The 21,156-nt window shown below is 44.3% G+C and overlaps 1 protein-coding gene across 7 annotated transcripts in view; it reads right to left on the reverse strand.

Annotated features, from left to right (window-relative positions):
• SIK3 (SIK family kinase 3) overlaps window positions 1–21,156 on the reverse strand; it is a 280,202-nt gene that overhangs the window by 122,387 nt on the left and 136,659 nt on the right. For all 7 annotated transcript variants that reach the window (XM_036257870.1, XM_036257868.1, XM_036257871.1 and 4 more), the window contains exons 2-3: window positions 12,339–12,455; window positions 8,835–8,898 (exon numbers count right to left, since the gene is read on the reverse strand). In XM_036257870.1, the coding sequence (XP_036113763.1) occupies window positions 8,835–8,898; window positions 12,339–12,455 (181 nt within the window). The remainder of the gene's footprint in view (window positions 1–8,834; window positions 8,899–12,338; window positions 12,456–21,156) is intronic.

Consider the following 21,156-nt stretch of genomic DNA (forward strand, 5'->3'; position numbering starts at 1 on the left):
AAATTTTTAAATTTCTTCAGGCTGTTAGCTATGGTCTTACGCTCAATGTCTGTTTCACTGAGAAGCATGGATACTGTGTTTTGCTACATGGAGTGTTCTACAGATGTCTGCTAGGTCTAGTGGGTTACAGTGCGGTTCAAGTCTGACTTTTTCCCTGTTGCTGTCCTGTCCAGTTTTTCTATCCATTACTGCAAGTGGAATATTGAAGCCTCCAACTAGTATCATTGTTGTTTCATGTATTTTGTTGCTTTAGTATTAGATACAACGTTTAATAACTGTTGTATTTTCCTACTATGTTGACCCTTTTATCACTATAAAATGTCCCTCTTTACTTCTAGTAAGTAAACGCCCTTTTGTTTTAGAGTTTATTTTGTCTCTGTCAGCAGTCGCTCCAGCTTTCTTGAGGTTGCTATCTGCATGATTTATGTCTTCCCTGTACCTTTGAATTTAAAGAATGTCCACTGTAGACAACACACGCTTGGGTCACATGTTATTACTCGGTCTAACAATTGCCTCTTCATCGGATTATCCCATCCACTTATACTTAAGTAAACACTGGTAGGGTTGAATTTATGTCTGCTATTTTACTTTTCGTTTTCTATGTTTCATGCCTTTTTGTTGTTGTATTTCTCCATTACCGCTTTCTTTTCTATTAAGTAAATATTTTCCCATGAAACATTCCTATTTCTTCTTATAATTTTAAATCATTTTTAAATTTTCAACTGCAGCGACATACATTATATTAATTTCAGATACACACCCCAGTGATCAGACATCATATAACTTTTTAAATGATCATCCCAATAAATCCTGCACCCATCTGACAACACACATAGTTATTAGAATACTACTGACTATATTCCCTATGCTGTACTTTACATCCCTGTGACTATTACGTAACAATCAATTTGTACTGAATCCCTTCACCCATTCCTCCAACCCCTCCTATCTGGAAACCATCAAAATGTTCTCTGTATCTATGAGTCTGTTTCTGTTCTGCTTGTTCATTTTTTTTTTTTTTAAAGATACAAGTGTTGATAACTATGTGTTTATTGCCATTTTACTGCTTGTATTTTTTTATCTTTTTTTCTTCTTCTAAAAGACCTTTTAGCATATCACATAATACTGATTTGGTGGTAATGAAACTCCTCTAACTTTTTCTTGTCTGGGGAGATCTTTATCTGTCCTTCAATTCTAAATGACAGTTTTGCTGGGTAGAGTAATCTTGGTTGTAGGTCCTTGCTTTTCATCACTCTGAATATTTCTTACCAATCACTCTGGCCTGCAAAGTTTCTGCTGAGAAATCAGCTGACAGTTCTTTATAAAATTATTTTTTAATTTATTGATTTTAAAGAGAGAGCGAGAAAGAAAGGGCATGAGAAACATCGATTTGCTGTTCCACTTATTTATGCATTCATTGGCTGATTTGTGTCTGTACCCCGACTGGGGATCGAAACCACAACCTTGGCATGTCTGGACAATGCTCTAACCAACTGAGCTACCAGGCCAAGGCTCAGCTGACACCTTATGGGAGCTCCCATGTAGGAAATTAACTGCTTTTCTCTTGCTGCTTTTAAGATTCTCTTTGTCTTTAACCTTTAGCATTTTAATTTTGATATGTCTTGGTGTGGACCTCTTTGGGTTCATCTTGTTTGGGACTCTCTATGCGTCTATTTACCAAGTTAGGGAAGTTTTGTCATTGTTTCAAATAGGTGTTCAATTTCTTGCTCTCTCTCTCCTTCTGGAACCCCCTTGATGCGAATGTTGGCACGCTTGAAGATGTCCCAGAGGCTCCTTACACTATTCTCAATTTTTAAAAATTTTTTTTCTTTTTGCTGTTCTGATTGGGTGTTTCTGCTTCTTTATATTCCAAATTGCTGATTTGATTCTCGGCTTCATCTACGCTACTGTTGATTCCCTGTAAATTATTCTTCATTTCAGTTAGTGTACCCTTCATTTCTGACTGGGCCTTTTTATGCTGTTGAGGTCCTTATTGGGCATCCTTATAACCAGTGTTTTTAACTCTGCATCTGGTAGATTGCTTGTCTCCATTTTGTTTGTTTTTCCTGGCATTGTGTTCTGTTTTTCATTTTTGTTTCTTTGTCTCTTCATTTTGGCAGCCTCCTTGTGTCTGTTTCTATGTATTAGGTAGAGCTGCTAAGTTCCCCAGGCTTGGTAGAGTGGCCTCAGGTAAGTAGGTGTCCTGTAGGGTCCAGTGGCACAGCCTCTCTGTTCACCTGCACCGGGCACTCCAGGTGTGCTCCCCCCGCCCCACTGTGTGGGCTGTGTACACCCTCCTGCTGTTGTTGAGCCTGAACTGCTGTTGACAGGCCAATGGGGGATAGTGATTTACCCCAAGGCCCACTGGTGGCAAGGACTGGCTGAGACCCCATGGAGCAGGATCTACTTCAGTACAGCTCTGATGCCGCTGAGTCCGCCCCTGGAGTGTGTCGCTTGTCGAGGTGGTTGGGTGGTGCTTCGACCTAGTCTGAAGCTGTCCACTGGGTACAATGGCTCTGTGGCCTCCTGGGAAGTACAGGCAGAGGACAGCCAACACCTGTGTTCTGCCCGGGGCCACCCAGCATGAGCCACACAATGAGCTGCAGATGGCTGCTACTTGTGTTGGCCTTGGAGGTGTCCAGGTGAGCTGTGACCTAAGGCTGCTGCTGCTAGTGCTGAGCCTGGGGCTACTTAGCAAGAGGTATGGACGTGCTGAGACCAGACGCTGCTTATTTAAGAGATGTTAGGAAAACCTGAAGCATTAGCCAAGTTAGACCACTTGTATGGAAAAGCCACTGGAAACAGCTTGGGTGGGCCAGAATGTTGGGTGGGGCGGGGCCTCAGGGAATCACCAGGGCGGGGCAACCAGTGAGAGCCAGGTTGCTGGAGACTCAGATATGGCCAGGCCTGCTCTGTGAAAGGGGAGGCTCAGCGAAGGAACAGTGGCCTCTGCCAGCCCTCTGTCTGGGAGAGCGCTGCCCTGATGCCAGACAGTTCAGTTCCCTCCTGTGTGTCCCTGTGCCTTTCGAGCTTCCGTCCCAGGGCTGGGCCTCAGAGGGAGTGAGCTGGAGTACGTCTGTGCGCAGGTCCTGCACCAGGAGCGCCTGGGACTCCAGGAGCCTCCGTCTCATTCAGCCACAACTGGTGCTGGTTTTACAGGCAGAAGTTTCAGGGACTTCTCTTCCTGGCACTGGAACCCTGTGATGGGAACCATGGTGTGGGGCTGGGACCCCTTGCTCTCCAGGGAGGAACTCTGCAGCCACGAAATGGGGCAGGACCAGCCTCTTCCACGTCTACGCCCCCTACCAGCTTCAATGTGTGTTCTAGTTATTTATTTCCTTTTATTGATTTTTAGAGAGGGAGAGAAGCATAGATGAGAGAGAACATCAATGGGCCGCCTCCTGCACGCCCCTCACTGGGGATCAGACCCACAACCTGGGCATGTGCCCTGACCAGGAATTGAACCTGCAACCTCTTGGTGCAGGGTCAACACTCAACCACTGAGCCACAGTGGCCGCGCTCAATGTGTATCCTTCAATTCCCTAGTAGCAGGACTTCCGCTCGGCCCCATCTCAGGCCATTCAGAATGATGGCTGTTTTGTAGTTTAGTGTAGTTTTGATGTGGTTGTAGGAGGAGTATCACATTTACCTATGCTGCCATCTTGACTGGAAGTCTACATTTCAATTTCTTTAAAGATTTTTTTATATTATAATTTTTTAGGGTTTTTTTTTTTTTTTTCCAGTAATTGCTTTAAGTTTTACTATGTATATTTTACCTTATCCAAATGTACCTCTGGTTTATACTAGCTTATTTCCAGTGATTATACGGGACTGTTACTCCTTTATAGATCTATTCTTTTACCCCCTTATGTAGTACTTTTAACAAATATTATATCAATTCATGTTACAAATCCAACAATACATTGTTATAATTATTTCTTTACCACCTGTAGATGTCTTTGACCCAGTGTAGTTTTTCTCACACATACCTACTTTGTGCTGTTATTAGCAAGTATATTACACATATCCTATTACACTGTAGGCCTAACAATTCATTACATATAAAACTTTTAATTCATACAATACATCTCATACAGATGGTTTTTGAATAGTTTAAGAGAAGAAAGAAGTGTGCATCGCTTGTGTCTTGATAATCACCCAATTGCCTTCATCGCGCTCTTGCCTTTCTGCGCTCAAAGTGCCATCTCGGGTCCCCTGCCCTCCCTGAAGAGCTTCCTCTAGTACTTCTTGTAAAGTGGGTCTGTCAGCACAGAAAATGCAGTTTTTAATTATCTGGAAAAGTATTATGGCTTCGTTTTTGAAAGACAGGTTTACCTGATGCAGGATTTTGGTTAATAGTGGGTTTCGGTTCTTTTTCAGCACTTTATCCTATTGCCTTCTGGCCTTCGTTGTTTCTGCTAAAAAATCTGCTATTGATCTTAATGGATCCCTTTAAGTGACACATCAGTTTTCTCTTGATGTTTTCAATAGCTTCTCGTTCTTTGTGACTCTCACTATTCATACTCTGATGTATCTGTTTGTAGATCTCTGGCATTTAATCCTACTTGGATTTTGATGAGCTTCCTAGACATGTACTGTAGGTTATTATTTTTCTATATATTTGTTAAGTTTTTCTTCTCTCTCTCTTTTCTGGTACTCCTATTACACATACGTTGTTGCACTTGATAGTGTCCCACATTTCTCTGAGGCTCTGTTCATTGTTCTTAATTTGTTTTTCTCTCTGATTTTCAATTTGCATAATGTCTAACAATCTACCTACAAATTCACTTCTTTTGCCAGTTCAAATCTACAGTTAAGCCTCTTTAATAAATATTTTATTACTTTATTTTTCAATTTGATAATTTCCATTTAGTTCTTTTAAAAAATAATGTCTATTTCTTTATTAATATTCTCTATTTGATACAACATTGTCATCATATCTTCATTTACTACTTCAATTGTGAGAGCCTTTGTTTCTGTGAACATGTCATGATGGCTACTTTAAAGTATTTCTCTGAGAAATCTGACACCTGTCTCTCTCACAGGCAGATTATGTGACCTGCTTTTTTCCCCAGTGCATAGGTCACACTTTCATGTTTCTTTGCATGCCTGGTAGTCTTCCTTGTTATTTCAAATAATACATTGTAGCACTGCTGGGTACTCATACCCCCCTGAACTCTGGAGCATATTATTGTTACTGCTTGTTTATTTGTTTAGTGACTGGATAGAGTGTCTTAGTGAAGTCAGTTCCTCAGGGAAACACAGCTTTGGCATATTCACAGTTACCCTCAGATCACTGGATCACCATGGTATGGGCAGGGCTCTGTTCCTGTCTCTCCTTGACCACACCAAGCTATTCAACTCCAGTGACTGCTGGCTGGTTGGTCGTTCTATTGTTTTCAACAATGCCCTGGATCGAAAATTGTTCTACAAACAATCCAATCAAATGCTGGTTCCTAGAAAATTGTTCTACAAACCATCCGATCAAATGCTGGTTCCTTTGAAGCAATGGTGTCTAGGGTTAGTGTCTGCTTTGCTCTCTGACATCAGTAGGCTCCTGAGTTCATTCTCTGGCTCTTCTCCTGCAAAGCAGCTGGCCGACAGCCAGCCTGTCTCCTGAATCTCCTCTGAATGCCTTTACCACAACCCTCACTGTTCTTGGGAGGGTCTTCCGGCTCGAGCTTCACTCTCTACAACAAATAAAATTAGTTCCTTTGTGCAAGAAATCAGGAGCTGTTTTACAGTCTGCTTCTCCCTCTGGGAAAATCTCTGAGCCAGGGCTCAAAAGTTAGGTGTGGGGACAAGGGCAAAGTTCTCTCTGAGTGACATTCTCACTCTAGGAGCTAAGAGCTCAATGGAGAGAAAGCAGATGCAGTCTGAGCTCTCAGCTTCCCTCTCTTAGGACGAAGTCCCCAACTTGTGACTCGGAGCAGGAGCATCCTTGGCGTGCCACGCCCACACCTGTGATAAGGGCCAAGTGGGAAGGGAGTCCCCACTCTTCAACTGCACTCACCAGGACAAAAACCCAGATGCTCGCCTTGGCCAGGTGGCTCAGCTGGCTGGAGCATCGTCCTGTACACGAAAAGGCTACGGGTTCAATTACCGGTCAGGGAGCATAAGGAAAGGCTGCTGATCGATGTCTGTCTGTCTGTCTGTCTCTCTCTCTCTCTCTCTGTCTCTCTCTCTCTCTCTCAAAATCAATTAAAAAAGCAAACATATCCTCAGGTGAGGATTAAAATATCCAGACTCTCTCATCACTTGCCAAATTTTTACAGATGCTCTTAAATAAATGTTTCATTTGCCATTTACCCTTGGGACCATTTCCAGAGACTTTAAATGGCTGGGTTTGTTGTTTTGTACAAATCATTTTCACTGGGGAGCGGGTCAGCAGAGCTCCGTTGTGCCGGGAGTCTATCTCTGGCTTGTTCGACACGAAGGTTGGGGCGCAGTGCTGGGCCCCACACTGGCTAGCTCATGAGCTTCACACTGTGACGCAGGTATTGCAGATCTGACTTTTACAGAAAATGACACTGGGACCAGAATCAGTTATTTGCTCTAAGCAAAGCAAGCAGTGAAAGATGGCAAAGGAATAGACTGATGAATCTCAGAGGAGAGGGGGGAGAAGGGGCAGGAAGAGATTAATCAAAGAACTTATATGCATAACCCAAGGACCCAGATAATAGTGTGGCAAACGAGTGGGAAAGGGGTGGAGGGGTGTCAATGGGTCAAAAAAGGGGGGACATCTGCCATACTTTCAACAATAATTTTTTTTTTAAAGTAGGTCTAACTGCCTCCAAAGCTGACATACTTGAGTAAGCCCATCCTTCCATCTTTTATACAGACACACTGTATACAGACACATTTAAAAATCAGAATTCATGAGTCAGTTATATCCCTGTTGCAGTCACAATAATTTCTTTGGGTAATACATCATTTTATTCCTCATCTGAATCTTTTAAAATAATCCTCTGAGAAGTACTGTTCTGCTTCCTCACACCCTGAGCTACACTCTCACAAAGAATCTATGTGACCAGGGGATTGTTCTCTTTTCTGCACCTGTAAAATCTGTTTTCCTAAAGAGCAAAGTAATTCTGACGTGTACTATGTTTGTTTATTTTATTATTATGAACATCAAGATGACATGGTCTCCTTTCTCCCAAGATTAACATTGTGCAAAAGCACACATACAAAGCTAATTAAACCTATTATTAAGAAACAATGATAGCCCAGCTGGTGTGGCTCAGTGGACTGAGCATCATCCCATGGACTGAGGGGTCCAGGTTGAATACCGGTCAGGGCACATGCCTGAGTTGAGGGCTCAATCCCCAGTAGGGGGCGTGCAGGAGGCAGCCGATGGATGTTTCTCTTTCACATAGATGTTTCATTCACTCTCTCCCTTCCTCTCTCTCTAAAAAAAAAGAAAGAAAAAAAATCAATAAAAATATTTTCTTTCTTTTTTTTTTTATCCTCACCCGAGGACGTTTTTCCATTTTTTTGTTCACATAGAGTGGGAGGGAGAGAGGAAGAAAGAGGGAGAAAGAGAAACATCAACGTGAAAGGGACACATCGCCACCCACACGACCAACCAGGGCCGGGGACAAACTGTAACCGAGGTACGTGCCCTTAGCAGGAACCGAACCCGGGTCTCTCTGTACCGCAGGCCCACGCTCTAACCGCTGAGCCAAACCGGCCAGGGCAAAATATATATATATTTTTTTAAAAAGGGGCCCTGGCCTGTGTGGCCCAGCATCAGCCCGTGGATCAATGAGTCTCGGGTTCAATTCCGGTCAAGGGCATGTACCTGGGTTGCAGTTGGGTCCTGGCCCTGGTTGGGGTTGTGCAGGAGGCAACCAATTGATGTGTCTCTCTCACATCGATTGTCTCTCTCTCTCTCTTCCTCCCTCCTGCTCTGTCTGAAGTAAACAGAAAATACCCCAGGGGAGGAGAAAGGGGAAGGGAAGAAAGGTCAACACACCAAAAATTCCACTCACAGCTGATCTGTCATTTATGAGATTCCACTTTAAAAGTGATTTCATACTTTTAAACATATTTTAAATTAGTAAGTGTCAATACCTTACCATCCACATTTAAACCAAAAAACGAAACTAGATAACCCTCTATTATGTAAGAAGAACTTCTCTCTGCAGTCACTTTGCCAAAAGGAAAAAACCAGGACTAGAAAGACACACCCACCCAGACCTGAAGTTTAGCCTTCAGCTCCCTTTGGCTCCATTTACAACTGTCATAAAAAAAATTGGGGCAGTCAGTTTTTATCACCTTGAAAAGTCAGATTTCATGGTAACAGATTAGCCTGCTTAATTCTCATGTTGTGCTAAGTGTCAGAGGCAAAAACAGCCACTGAAGACAGACCTCCAATATTACGAGAATCACCAAGGAAGTGCTACGCACACGGCAGGGACTCCAGTTACATGTCCCACTTAAACACGGTGCGAGGCTGCGCCAGGGAGACACGCTCGCCCCAACTGCCTCTTTCTCACACAGCAGAGACTGCCCCGGTGACCCAGTGAGAACCTGGCACCAGGAAAGACCCTCCGTCACATGTTCAGAAGGAACGTTCATTCTTAGAGATCTTTCATCTCAACTGTCAACACCTGATTGAAATAAACAAAACACCTTTGCAAAGGAAATGAAGACAGTGAAGAGACTTAAATGGGTGAATCAAAAGTAATTAAAATGACTGTGTTGACAGAAAATGACAGCACTCAAGGGCAGCATCCAGTGACAGCTGCTCAAGCGACAAAGACATCGAACAGCTATTTTAGGTTTGACATTGTGCTCCAGAGCTGTTTAAAGAATGCAATAAATGTACTTACCAAATATTTCCCCTCCACTAGCATATTCTGTCACCAGATAAATCATCCGTTCTGTCTCCATCACCTGGTGCAAAGGCAGGAAAGGGACAGGCAGTGACACAGTGACACTGACATCACAGGAGAAACTAATGACTCCTCTTTTGTCATCTGAGATATCAACCATCATTATTGCTTAAAGGAAACTGAAACACTGGTGGGAGTGGGTAATATAAATGTATTCAGAAGAAAGGGGATTGGGAGGAGGGTGTCAATGAGGGAAAAAGAAAAAACATATGTAGCAAAATAATAATAATAACAATAATAAAAAAAAAAGAAGAGGAAAGGGGGAAAATAGGCATTCCTTCAAGTTCTTAAAAGTAGGAAATATTTGCTACTTGAGAGGTATTTCTTCAGTTGTTCCATAAGGCCTCTGTGACCCGTAAACTCCACAAAACCGAGAAGCAAAGAAGCCGCCAAGAACCCAAAGTTCACATTTAGAACTGATTACTTGAAGCTCAAAATGTTCCCCCCAAAATTTAAACTAAGCAAAACCTTAAGAAAACAACAGGAATCACTAAAAAAATGCACAGAAATCACATATGGCTCTGATTTTTAAAAAATAGAAATGACAACTTTCCTTCCCACCATCCATTTATCAATAATGTAAATATTCAACACTTCTAATAACATAACCTACCTATTTGTACTTTGTCTTGGTCTTTATTTTGCTAATATATACTTAGATATAGTTTTAAAATTTACTTCTAATCCTCACCTGAGGACATGTTTTTACTGATTTTAGAGAGAGAAAGAGGGGGGGAATATTAATGCAAGAGAGAAACATCAATTAAATGTCTCCCGTACACACCCCAACCTGGGATCGAATCCGCAACTTTGGCTTATCAGGACGACACTCCAACCAACTGAGCCACCCAGCCAGGGCTAAATATAGTTTTATATATTTATATATTTGATATATAATTATATAAGCATGTAATATATTATATAAATATAATAAATATTAATGAGTATATATTTTGCTAATATTTGTTACTTTTTAAATTAGTTGTAGTGTGTTGTCAGCCTTCTTGTCTTTTTCATTAAATATTTTTTAACTAAGATATGAATGTATAATCTCATTATAAACATTTTAAATACCTAGTATATAAATAAAGACCAAAAGCTTACCTCTTCCCAAACCCCTCCACTTTATTTCCCAGAGGAAACACTGTGAGTAGCTTATTCTACATCATCCTAGGGAATTGCCATTAGAAATATAATATGAGCAGCACATATGATTTAACTTTTCTAGTAATCCCATTAAACGTTTTTAAAAGGCTAAATTAATTCTAATATTTAGCCCAATATGTCCAAAATCAATTCAAAAATTTCTTAAAACTGTAAACTGCTTCAGTTTTTACATTCAAATTAATTTAAATTAAATTAAAATTCAGTTCATTTGTTCCAGCCACATTTTAATATTCAACAGCATGTGCGCTAGTGGTTATCATATTGAGATATTCCAGACTTTCACTCCACTTCTCAGTTAATTATTTTGTTAATTACTTCCCAGTTACTTTATCTGTGGCATCTGCACACATTAGTATCATGTAACAGTATAATGCATCACACTACAATAGATTTACCTCTTCTTTTTCAATGGTTTCATGGCACCCCACTGTGTAAGTGCCCATTAATTTAATTTCTCAATCTAATACCGGTGTCTAAGAACTCTATGTGGTCCTGGCCGGTGGCTCCGTTGGCTGGGGTGTCATCCTGTGCACCGGCCGAAAAGCTGCCGGTTCTGTTCCGAGTGGGGCACATACGGGAGGCAGCCAATCGAAGTTCCTCTTGTACCTCTCTCTCTTTCTCCCTTCTTCCCCACTCTCTAAAATCAGTGAAGCATATCCTCGGGTGAAGATTTAAAAAAAAGCTATATATTGGTGACATTAACCCATTGCTTCCAAGTTCTCTCTCTCTGTTGATTTATATAACAAAAAGTAGGTGCTCTAAATATATGCAGGTCTTTAGAAAAGAAATGCCATATTGTAAATGTACCCTTTTCCCACCCAGACCTTTGACTGCAAAGGTTCTTGTATTATTAAACTTTTCAAGAGCTCACCTACATTTGGCTGGCTCTATAACCCTGAGGAGAAGGGAGCTTTGCAAACGCCCTGGAAACAGGCTGCAGCCACCCCCACCCCCACCCCCACCCCGGCAGCTGCCTCTCCCTCTCAGCCCAGCGGCCAGAGCGGAGTCAAAGCTGCCAGAGAGCAGCCCCCTCGGAGCCAGGGCTGACAGCGTGGACACTCAGAGGCTCATGAATCTGGGGCAAGAAAGGCAAACCTGAAGAATTGAGTTATAAGGTGAACACTGTAAGTTAATTTCTTGAGAAAGGTCGGCCGAAAAGACCTATAATCATTTAAAGATGATTATTTTTTAAAATGAGGTCAAAAAGTTGACTCAGTCTATCAGGATAGGAAGGAAGCAGAGGTTAGACACCTCTGAGCTTGCAGACACAGGTCTTCCCTGGGGCACAGTGTAGGTGTGGCTCAGCGTAACAGCCTGATCTACGTCAGCAGGTCTGCTCTGATGGCCTAGGTCCTTCACTGTGTGGCTAGCTGATGCCTGAAAAGAGCCCTCAAGCTGTAGCCTTAACCAAACAAACCAACATCACGACTTGATTTCTTCTGAGCCAGCAACCGTTTCCTGCAGACGCACAGCAGCACCTGAGCGGGGGGGCCACTTCCTACAGAACGAGGTGGTGTCTGCAGCAGGAAGCAGCGAGCAGGACGGGCTCTGTGCAGGGGCAGAGCTGTGGCCGCCAGTGCTGCAACCTGAGCCCACCTCTCCAGAACGGTCACTGCCACCGAGTTCCAGCAGTCAGACCACTGCCCGCAGCCGGGCCCGGGGATGACCTGTGCTGACCGCAGAGTACGCAGGCTTCTTGGGAAGGTGAGGAGACTACATTAGGAGTCTCTTCTGTCACACACTCAGTCTCTTGGCTATCAAAATAATCAAATGCTTCCCTGGAAAACTAAAAACTACATCACAGCACTACTAGAATAGAAAGGAGGTAAGTTCTGACTAATACAAAAAAGCCATGCTTAAAATATCCTTTGTCGTCATAACTCATAACATCATCACAGAAATCAGTCTTCAAATAATCTTATAAACATAATGTTATACTCATCTCTAGCTTTGCACCTCTCAAAATTCTGTTCCTTTTGAGTTTCCCATTCTGTTTTAGGGTTCTGACCTAAATAAGTAAGTTCTCATCATCTTCTGAATAACCTTTTTATGTAATTTTCACTAAGAATGGCATCCAAGTTTCAAAGAACAACTTTGAAATGCCAGTCTGGGTGGGACCTTTCTCGTCAAGGGCCAGAGGAGCATGGGCACCGAGCAGGAGGACACAGCGGCGGGGGCGCGGGATGAACACGCGAACACAGAGCAGCTGCAGAGGCGCCCGCCCCTGCACAAAGGCTGGCTTCTGCTGCGCACAGTGTACCCCGGGGCGCCCACCTGGTAAAGCCTGATGATGTGTGGGTGGCAAAGCATCTTCATGATTTGAACTTCCCGGAAAATCTTCTTCAAGTTTTCTTCATCTAGCTGTGTCTTGTCTATGATCTTGATGGCAACCTGGCAACGGGGAAATTCACTCTGATTATTATAAAAGCAGTTTAACTGAAGAAAATTAAAACATTGTATTCCACAAAACACAAGCTGCCAATATTTTGTTTACAGAATATCAATGAAGAAAATGAATTTACTGTTTAAAAAGACAGGAAATGGCTTTTCAGCAAATCTGTCTCAGAGGGACAGACTCAAAAGCTAGTGAGCCTCTTGCCAGTTCTTCAGTTGCTTCTGCAGGAAAACACCAAGAAAGAACTTCACTGCTCCACAGGCCACGCCTGGTGCAGAGAATTCCACGCGGGGCCTCTTAGAAAGCCAATGAATCACGTGGTGAGTACAGATGATGGGTAAGGGCCAAGCAGAACCCCAAGACGCGTCCTACGTCTCAGTAGGAGCATGTGTGCTGGGCGATGGTGCTGGGTGGTGGCAGTCCCCAGGCACAGTTCTCAGAGCTGTGCGAGTACTACCTCACAGAAACCTCACAACACCCCACATTATCACTGACCTTGTTTCACGAATACAGCAACTGAGACACAAAGAGATTACATTTATATATACAGATCCAGGACCGGGGCCCAGGTAGCTTAGCTTTGTCATCAAATTCTTTTTTTCCTCTTGTTGTTAATCCTCACCCAAGGATATTTTTCCACCAATTTTCAGATAGAGTGGAAGGCAGGGAGGGAGGGTAAGTGAGAAAGAGAGAAGCATCATGTGAGAGACACACCGATTGGTTGCCTCCTGCACAACCCCAACCGGGGCCAGAGACGGAACCTGCAAAGCAGGTGTGTGCCCTCGACCGACAAATCGAACTCAGGACGTGCAGATCGGTGCTCTAACCGCTGGGCAACACCAGCCAGGACAAGAGTCAAATTCCTAATGACAACACTACAAATATCTGAAGATCTGCCTGGCAAGTGTGGCTCAGTGGATTGAGAGGTCCTGGTTCAATTCCCGGTCAGGGCAAATGCCCAGGTTGCAGACTTGATCTCCAGCAGGGGGCATGCAGGAGGCAGCTGATCAATGTTTCTCTCTCACATCAATGTTTATATCTATCTCTCCTCTCTCTTAAAAAAAAATCAATAAAAACATTTTTAAAAATCTAAAGATCTTCCTGTACTGTATATGTTTTAGCATAAACACCTTATTTTGCTCATTATTCTGAACATACCCAGCAGCACAAAAATTTTAAAACAATGAAAGATGTACTTTTTAAAAAATCTACTAAATCTAAACTTCCTCTTTATTCTTAGTGAAATATTTAAAATATTGTGGTGCCCCAAATCTCTCTGTATGCCATTTTCAATAACCCAATCAGTATGTAATCAGTGAGTATTAGTTGGATGAAGAGCCAGGACTAGGCAAATTCTAGCCCCTTTCAATTCTTAAAATTCTATGATTCTAAACACTGGGAGAGATAAAGAAAACTCACACTTATTTAAACAAAACAGAAAGACCAGGAGCCCTGGCTGGCTTGCTCAGTGGTTAGAGCATCGACCCACGGACTGAAGAACCGCAGGTTTGATTCCAGTCAAGGGCAGGTACCAGGCTTAGAGGTTGGATCCCCAGCCTTGGTCAGGTTCATGATTGTGTCTTTGGGTGTGAAAAAGTGCAAAACATTGTCAACTGCATTGAAGACTCTCATTCCACACCTCCGTCCCCCCGTCCCATCACTTGCTCTGTGTTATCCATTGTAGGCACGGCAGAGTAAGGGGTTTCAGGCCAGTCTTTGGACAGCTGATGATAAACACACCGTAGCTGTGCTCCCCAGCCTTTGTGTCTAATCATGTGTCTCTCTCACGTCAATCTCTCTCTCTCTCTCTCTCTCTCTCTCTCTCTCTCTCTCTCCTTCCCTTCCACTCTATCTAAAAATCATGGAAAAATATCTTCAGGTAAGGATTAACAAAACAAAAAAAAACCACAGGAGAAAGACCAGGAAAACAAACTATCAGTACTAAAAACATTTAGCCCAGAGAAATGAAGACTGTGTAGGACTCTGCCTGGTAGACGGCTCAAATGTGTGATGGCCAGCATAGAGGAACTGAGCTTGGAGCGTTGCAGATGTTAGAATAAGGAACAACGGGAAGCAGGTGCAAGGAGACAGCCTTTAGCTCAACTCGAAGAGCAGGTGAGCCCTGCCCGATGGCAGGATATAGTAAGATGAGCTGGTGTAGCTTGAGCTGGAGATGCACCAGACAGCCTCAGCCTGAAGGAGCTCCCAAGTCAGTAGGGAAAGACGTGTGTGAAACAGACCAGCAATAGTGTTGCAATATAAGCAATGACGTTTTACACAAGGTGTAATGGTAGACAGAGGACAGGGTGTGACCTTCACCTGGGGGAAGCAGCAGGCATAGGGAAAGACCTCACAAAGAAGGCAGAACCTGGGAAAGAACTGGGATAGGCAGAAAGGAGGGTAGAGAAGTTTATGAGGAGAAACGGCAGAATCACCAACAAATCTCACCCGCTGTTTGATTTCCTACGAAGTCTTGAACCACAAGGTCCCTGACCACTGGCATTCCCACTTCTGCACCAAATCACACACAGGAACCTTAACTCCAGCAGCTGGTCTGGCATCTGCACCTAGCTCTTTAAGAACAGTTCCCAAAACAACAACAACAAAAATCATAGTACACAATGTCCTTTTATAGAATAGCTGGGTCCTAATAATGAATCACTAATAACATCTCACACATGAATAGCACATCATAGCTGACAGAGTGCTGTCATGTACACAATAAGCTTAGAAACTCATGCACGTGATGGGAAATGGATACAGGTACAACTGAGGTCGTGGGTAGGTGACAGTGGGCACCTCTAGTCTCAAGGAACCTCGTTTGTTTCCCCCAGAGAAGATGCTTTGCGTTCTCTGTGTGCCACTGCGCACAAAGGCTGGGGAGCACAGCTACGGTGTGTTTATCATCAACTGTCCAAAGACTGGCCTGAAACCCCTTTCTCTGCCGTGCCTACAATGGATAACACAGAGCAAGTGATGGGACGGGGGGACGGAGGTGTGGAATGAGAGTCTTCAATGCATTTGACAATGTTTTGCACTTTTTCACACCCAAAGAGGACTGGCCCTCTGAAAGGGGAGGACACTCCAGCGGGGCCTCCTGAGCACAGTGGACGCTGTGAATTGCATTTGCATTCTGAGGAAACAGGACTTCCATATGGTAAAGAGAAAACCAAACCTAATTATCCGTGAGAACAAAGTTGGCTATGAAGGTCTTATAACATGCACTAAGCACTTAATGAATATTTCAGTTTACTAAGATAGTGGTATAGCGTGGATGTGCTTTTAGATTTCATAACAAGTATATCTGACTTCACACAAAGGGAATGTGGTAATACATACTGAAATGTATTCTTCTCTCTCCAGAGAAAACTGCATTAAGTAATAATCTATCATAGAAGAAGGACACGAGAGGTTTTAAAAACTAAAACATCAGATTCCTGTCTTCCTTCCAGTAAGATCCACACGCGACAGAGCAGTGGCCGGCGCTGCGGTCAAAGGAAGGGCTCCGGGGTGTGCGACTGTCCCTCAACAGACCATCTCGAGCGAGGCATTTAATATTTCTCTGGCTCTTTATCTATAAAATGTGGGCAACAATGGAACATATATTAAAAGTTGTTGGGGCTGTGACCGGTTTTCTCAATGGTTAGAGCATCGGCCCACAGACCAAAGAGTAGTGGTTTGATTCTAGTCACGGACATGTAACTCGGTTGCAGTTTGTCCCCGGCCCTGGTCGGGGTCCTGCGAAAGGTAACCACTCTATGTGTCCCTCTCACATCCATGTTCCTCCCTCCCTCCCTCCCACTCTCTCTGACGATAAATGGAAAAATATCCTCATGTGAGAATTAAAACACAAACAAACAAACGAGTCCAGGTTGCCGGGGGCCAGCCGAGCGAACGGTGGCGTCTGGGCCCCAGGCCTGCGCGGGGAGCACACAACGCGCCAGCCGCACAGACGCGGTCTGCATTCCACTTGTCTGGGGTCGAGCCTTCAACTCCAGGCATTCCTTGGCGCACATTAAATTTGAGTCACTAAGCAACATAGTCCAGGATCTTAAACACATCAATTCCTTACTCAAGGGGCTAGCTGGGGACCCAGAAGCAGAATAGCTAACAATCTGTGGGCAGCATTCAGAATCGACCGGCTGCCTCCAGCTGCTGGGGGAGACGAGGCAGGAATGGAGCTGGGGAAACACCCCGTTCAGGAAGGTCACACTGAGCCACAGGATGGCACCCTCAGCAAGCCTGACCCTGAGGGCTGTGCCAGAGGGCCTGCTTCCTCACGCAGGCCCAGCCCCTTCCGCCCTCGTCTGTACTAAGCAGCTAACACCAGAGGGGACACTCAGAGCCACTGGGCACGGCACGCGTGCCTGATCAAAGCACTGAACAGAGCGACAGCTCCCCAAGCGGGGACGCGGAGGCCACCGGCAGCGCAGAGCAAGGGGCTGAGACAGGACCCAGGCGCCGGAGCGCAGGTCGCTGGCAAGCGGCATGATTACTCTGCCGGGCTGCTACGGGTTCCTGGGAGCTACATGTTTATAAAGGTTTTAGCTTAAGGTACACACCAGATGCATGGAAAACTAAATATGTCCTTAGAAAAAAGTAAATTGGAGGCAAATAGAAGATAAACCCTCAAAGAATGTTCTTCGATCAGTGCTGAAAATCTATGAATCGCATACTTGGACTACTTATAAAAAGTCTAACAAGCAAAGGAGGAGACTCTCAACACATTACGCAGAGACCATACATTTCTTAAGTCTGCCTGCTCTACACAGAATCCTCCTCTCTTGCAAAGAGCACAATTTTGTGAACTGACACTAATATTAATTAAGCATGGCACTGCATCAAATATGTTGCTAATAGATAGTGTGGAAATTTCTCTACTCAATATCCTTTTAACAACTTCTTTTTACACTGGCATGTGGTACCAAAAAAATAAATTCAGATTGTGCCAAATTTAAAGTCACAGTTCTTTATTATTCATTATAGAAGGGGGAAATAGCCATTTTCCGTTTTAATTCTCACTCTAAACTACATTTCCTTCAACTCTTACCTCATTTTTGCAAGCACAGTAATTAATGCTCACAGGGAATAAAGTTAAAAGAAAAAAATAGTGGTTTCTTCACTACAGCAAGAATTCACGAGCATATCCTGATATCATATCCACAGGCAAGATAAGGTGCTAAAATAAAAACCAATGGGCCAGGGGAGAGGTCAGCAGAGATGCAGCCGAGCCCGCCCATCAGGAACAAGCAGGCTGCTCTGCACTGTGCGCGGCAGCAGAGCTGCGCTGCGGGGACAGGCCACGAAGGCCGCAGACGCTGCGCTTCCTCCGAGGACGACAGTGCTCGGACACTGGCGAACAGGCCCCGTCGGGACCCCACAGAGCACGGCCAACAGCACGCCTGCTGGGGAGAGGGGAAGAGAAGACACTGCGACAGGGTGGAGGAAGGGTTCGTTTTCCCAACGTTCTTTCAGGAAAAGATCTACTTCTCACTGAACTGTCCTAAAACAGCCAGGTGTCAAACTTTTGCCATTGTGAACTATTTTCAATGGGGTTTTCATATTAACTTCTGCAGCTAAATTTTTACTTTTTAATTCCATGACAAAGTTTATATAGTCTAGATCATTCTCGGCTCAGATCTAAAATTGTTCTATGGTCTAGATATGTGCCTGTCCAGTAGACACCAGCCACATGGGACTATTGATTGTGACTATTACACAACTCAATAGCAAAAACAACCAAATAACGCAATTAAAAATGGGCAAAGGGTCTAAATAGTCATTTTCCAAAGAAAACATGCAATGGCCAACAGGAACGTGGAAAGGAGCTCCACACCCCTGGGCATCAGGGAAATGCCAAAGAAAGCCATAACGAGGCTATCACCTCACCTATCAGGACGTGTGTGCGGGAAAGACAAGGGTGCACTCTGGGCGCTGGCGAAGGAGGTCCTCTGCTTGGCACCGCGGCTACCCTCAGCCCCCTGGTGGAACCCGATTGTCAGAAGGAGGACCAGGAAGATCATTCGGCGCAGTCGGACCAATGTCCCAACGCAGCAGCGCTGCTGGAGCCCAGGGGCACTGACAGCAGGGCACGCAGAACATTCCAGGGCCAGACCTCGATGCCCAGCACTGGTCACGGGAGCAAGAGGAAAACCCACCGGCACCTTGGTCCTCAGAGTCGAGGAGCCTGAAGGCTGCTGAGGCGCCACAGACCCCCCCTGTGCTGAGTGAGACGGCTCGCAAGTTCCTCAAAGCACCGCGAGCCCTGTGCACAGAGCAGCCCCGCTGGCCACCTGAGCGCCACGCCCAGTGCCAGCGTGCACAGCGGAGAACACGAAGAAAGTGTGCACACACTGATCTGTGTTAATAAGACGCTAAAATTCAGCCCCCCAAGAAGACAAGAGATAAGAGATGCTGCAAAGCAGTGGAGAACACACACGCTGGTGGGCTGTGCGCCGGTGCGGCCACGCGGACAACAGGAGCGGTCCCCAGGAACGAAGGCAGAGCTACCGCGGGACCAGCGGTGCCTCCCTGGGCATCACCCCAAAGGAGACCGAGTCATCATCTCAAAGAGACACCTGTACTCCCGTGTTCACAGCTGCCGAGATGTGGAAACAACCGAAGTGTCCATCAACAGATGAATGGATAAAGAAAGTTTGATATATAGATACACACACACACACACACACACACACACATACACACACACACAGAATGACAGAGAGAAATATTATTATTCAGGCTTCAAAAGAAAGAAATCCTGTCATTTGTGGAAATATGGATGAACCTGGAAGGCATTGTGCTAAATAAAATGTCAGAGCGCGGTAAGACATACACCGTATCACCTCATGTTCTCCCTTACACGTGGAATCTTAAAAAGAAAATGTTACACTCACAGAAACAAAGTAGAAAAGGGGTTGCCAGAGGCTGGGGTTGAGGAAGGAGGAGCTGGGGAGAGGTCTGTAAGAGGGCACTACTTTTCCGTTACACAATGAATAGCTCTGAACACATAATATAAGACACTATGACTACTGTTGATAGCACTGTAGTGTACAATTGAGATTTCCTGAGAGTAAAACTTACATGTTCTCACCAAAAACAAAACAAAACAGAAATAGAATAGAAAAGGCAAATATGTGAGGTGATGGATATGTTAATTAACTTGATGGGAGAAATCCTTTCACAATGTATACCTGTATCAAATAATCAAATTATACACTTTAACTGTTTTATATATATTTCAATTATGCCTCAATAAAGGTGGGGGGGTCTATTTTCACCTGTAACATTTTACTTCTTATTTTTTATTTATTTATCTTTTTTGCATTTATCTTCAGATAGAGTGGGAGGGAGAGAGGGAGGAAGAGAGAGAGAGAAAAATCGACGTGAAAGGGACACATCGAGTGGCTGCCACCCACACAACATAACCAGGGCCGAGGTACATGCCCTTAGCGGGAACCGAACCTGGGTCTCTCTGGACCGCAGGCTGACGCTCTAACCACTGAGCCAAACAGGTCACGGCACTTTTTACTTTTTAAAATAAAATTTTAAGTTATACACATGGCCCTCATCTTAGAGGACTGCACTGGTCTCGATGACGCCAGTCAGCTACCAGGGAGCAGGTACTCCAGAAAAAGACTTCTGAAATACCTGACTCAGCTCTGAGAATGTGAGCTAACCCACTGAAGAAACTTACAGTCTGCAAGGCACTCAGTGCTCACATGAGCCTTGGGAGAGACTCTTAAGGTCTCAAAAATTGCAACTCATTTAATTTCATTTTAAAATGTTTACTGGACAACTGACTGGTTTATGAGAGTGCCCTAGTAGCTCACTAGCAGCTACCCTCAACAGGAATTCACACTCTTGAAACAGCAGCAATTCAAAAATGTTTTGGTCTCAGGACTCCTCTTAAAAATGGAAAACCTGACTCTCTCTCCCCCTCACTCTCTCCCCTCCCCTTTCCTCCACCACCCCCTTCCCTCCACCACCCCCTTCCCTCCACCACCCCCTTCCCTCCACCACCCCCTTCCCTCCACCACCCCCTTCCCTCCACCACCCCCTTCCCTCCACCACCCCCTTCCCTCCACCACCCCCTTCCCAGGTGGCTCTCTCTGTGGAGCATCCCTGAACCTTTCCACACCCCTTCCCCCAGGCACCTTTTCCTTGCCTCTGTCTTTCTCCTAAGCTCCAAGGGCCCTTTTTTGGCTTCTGTAACTTGTTTCCTGTGCCCGTTTATTCTATGGCTCACTTCTTCTACCTCTGCAACTTTCTAAATAAACTTTCTCTTCTAGTTTGAGTCTTGGCGCTGAATTCTTTCTTAGCCAGAACTCAAGCTCCAAAAACTAAGAAAAATAATAATAATAATAATAATAATAATAAATTGAGAACTTGCTGACCCAGTGATCCCATTTCTAGGAATATACCCTAAGAAGTCCGAAACACCAATGAAAATGAATATATGCACCCCTATGTTCATAGCAGCACTATTTACAATAGCTAGGATCTGGAAACAGCCCAAGTGTCCATGAGTAGATGAGTGGATAAAAAAACCTGTGGTCATGTACACAATGGAATACTATGCAGCTGTAAAGAGGGATCTCTTATCCTTTGAAACGACATGGAGGGACCTGGAGAGTATTATGCTAAGCAAAATAAGCTGATCAGAGAAAGAGAAATATCACATGATTTCACTTATTT

The sequence above is a fragment of the Molossus molossus genome, unplaced genomic scaffold, assembly GCF_014108415.1.
Source record: "Molossus molossus isolate mMolMol1 unplaced genomic scaffold, mMolMol1.p scaffold_m16_p_13, whole genome shotgun sequence".
Taxonomy (NCBI): Eukaryota; Metazoa; Chordata; class Mammalia; order Chiroptera; family Molossidae; genus Molossus; species Molossus molossus.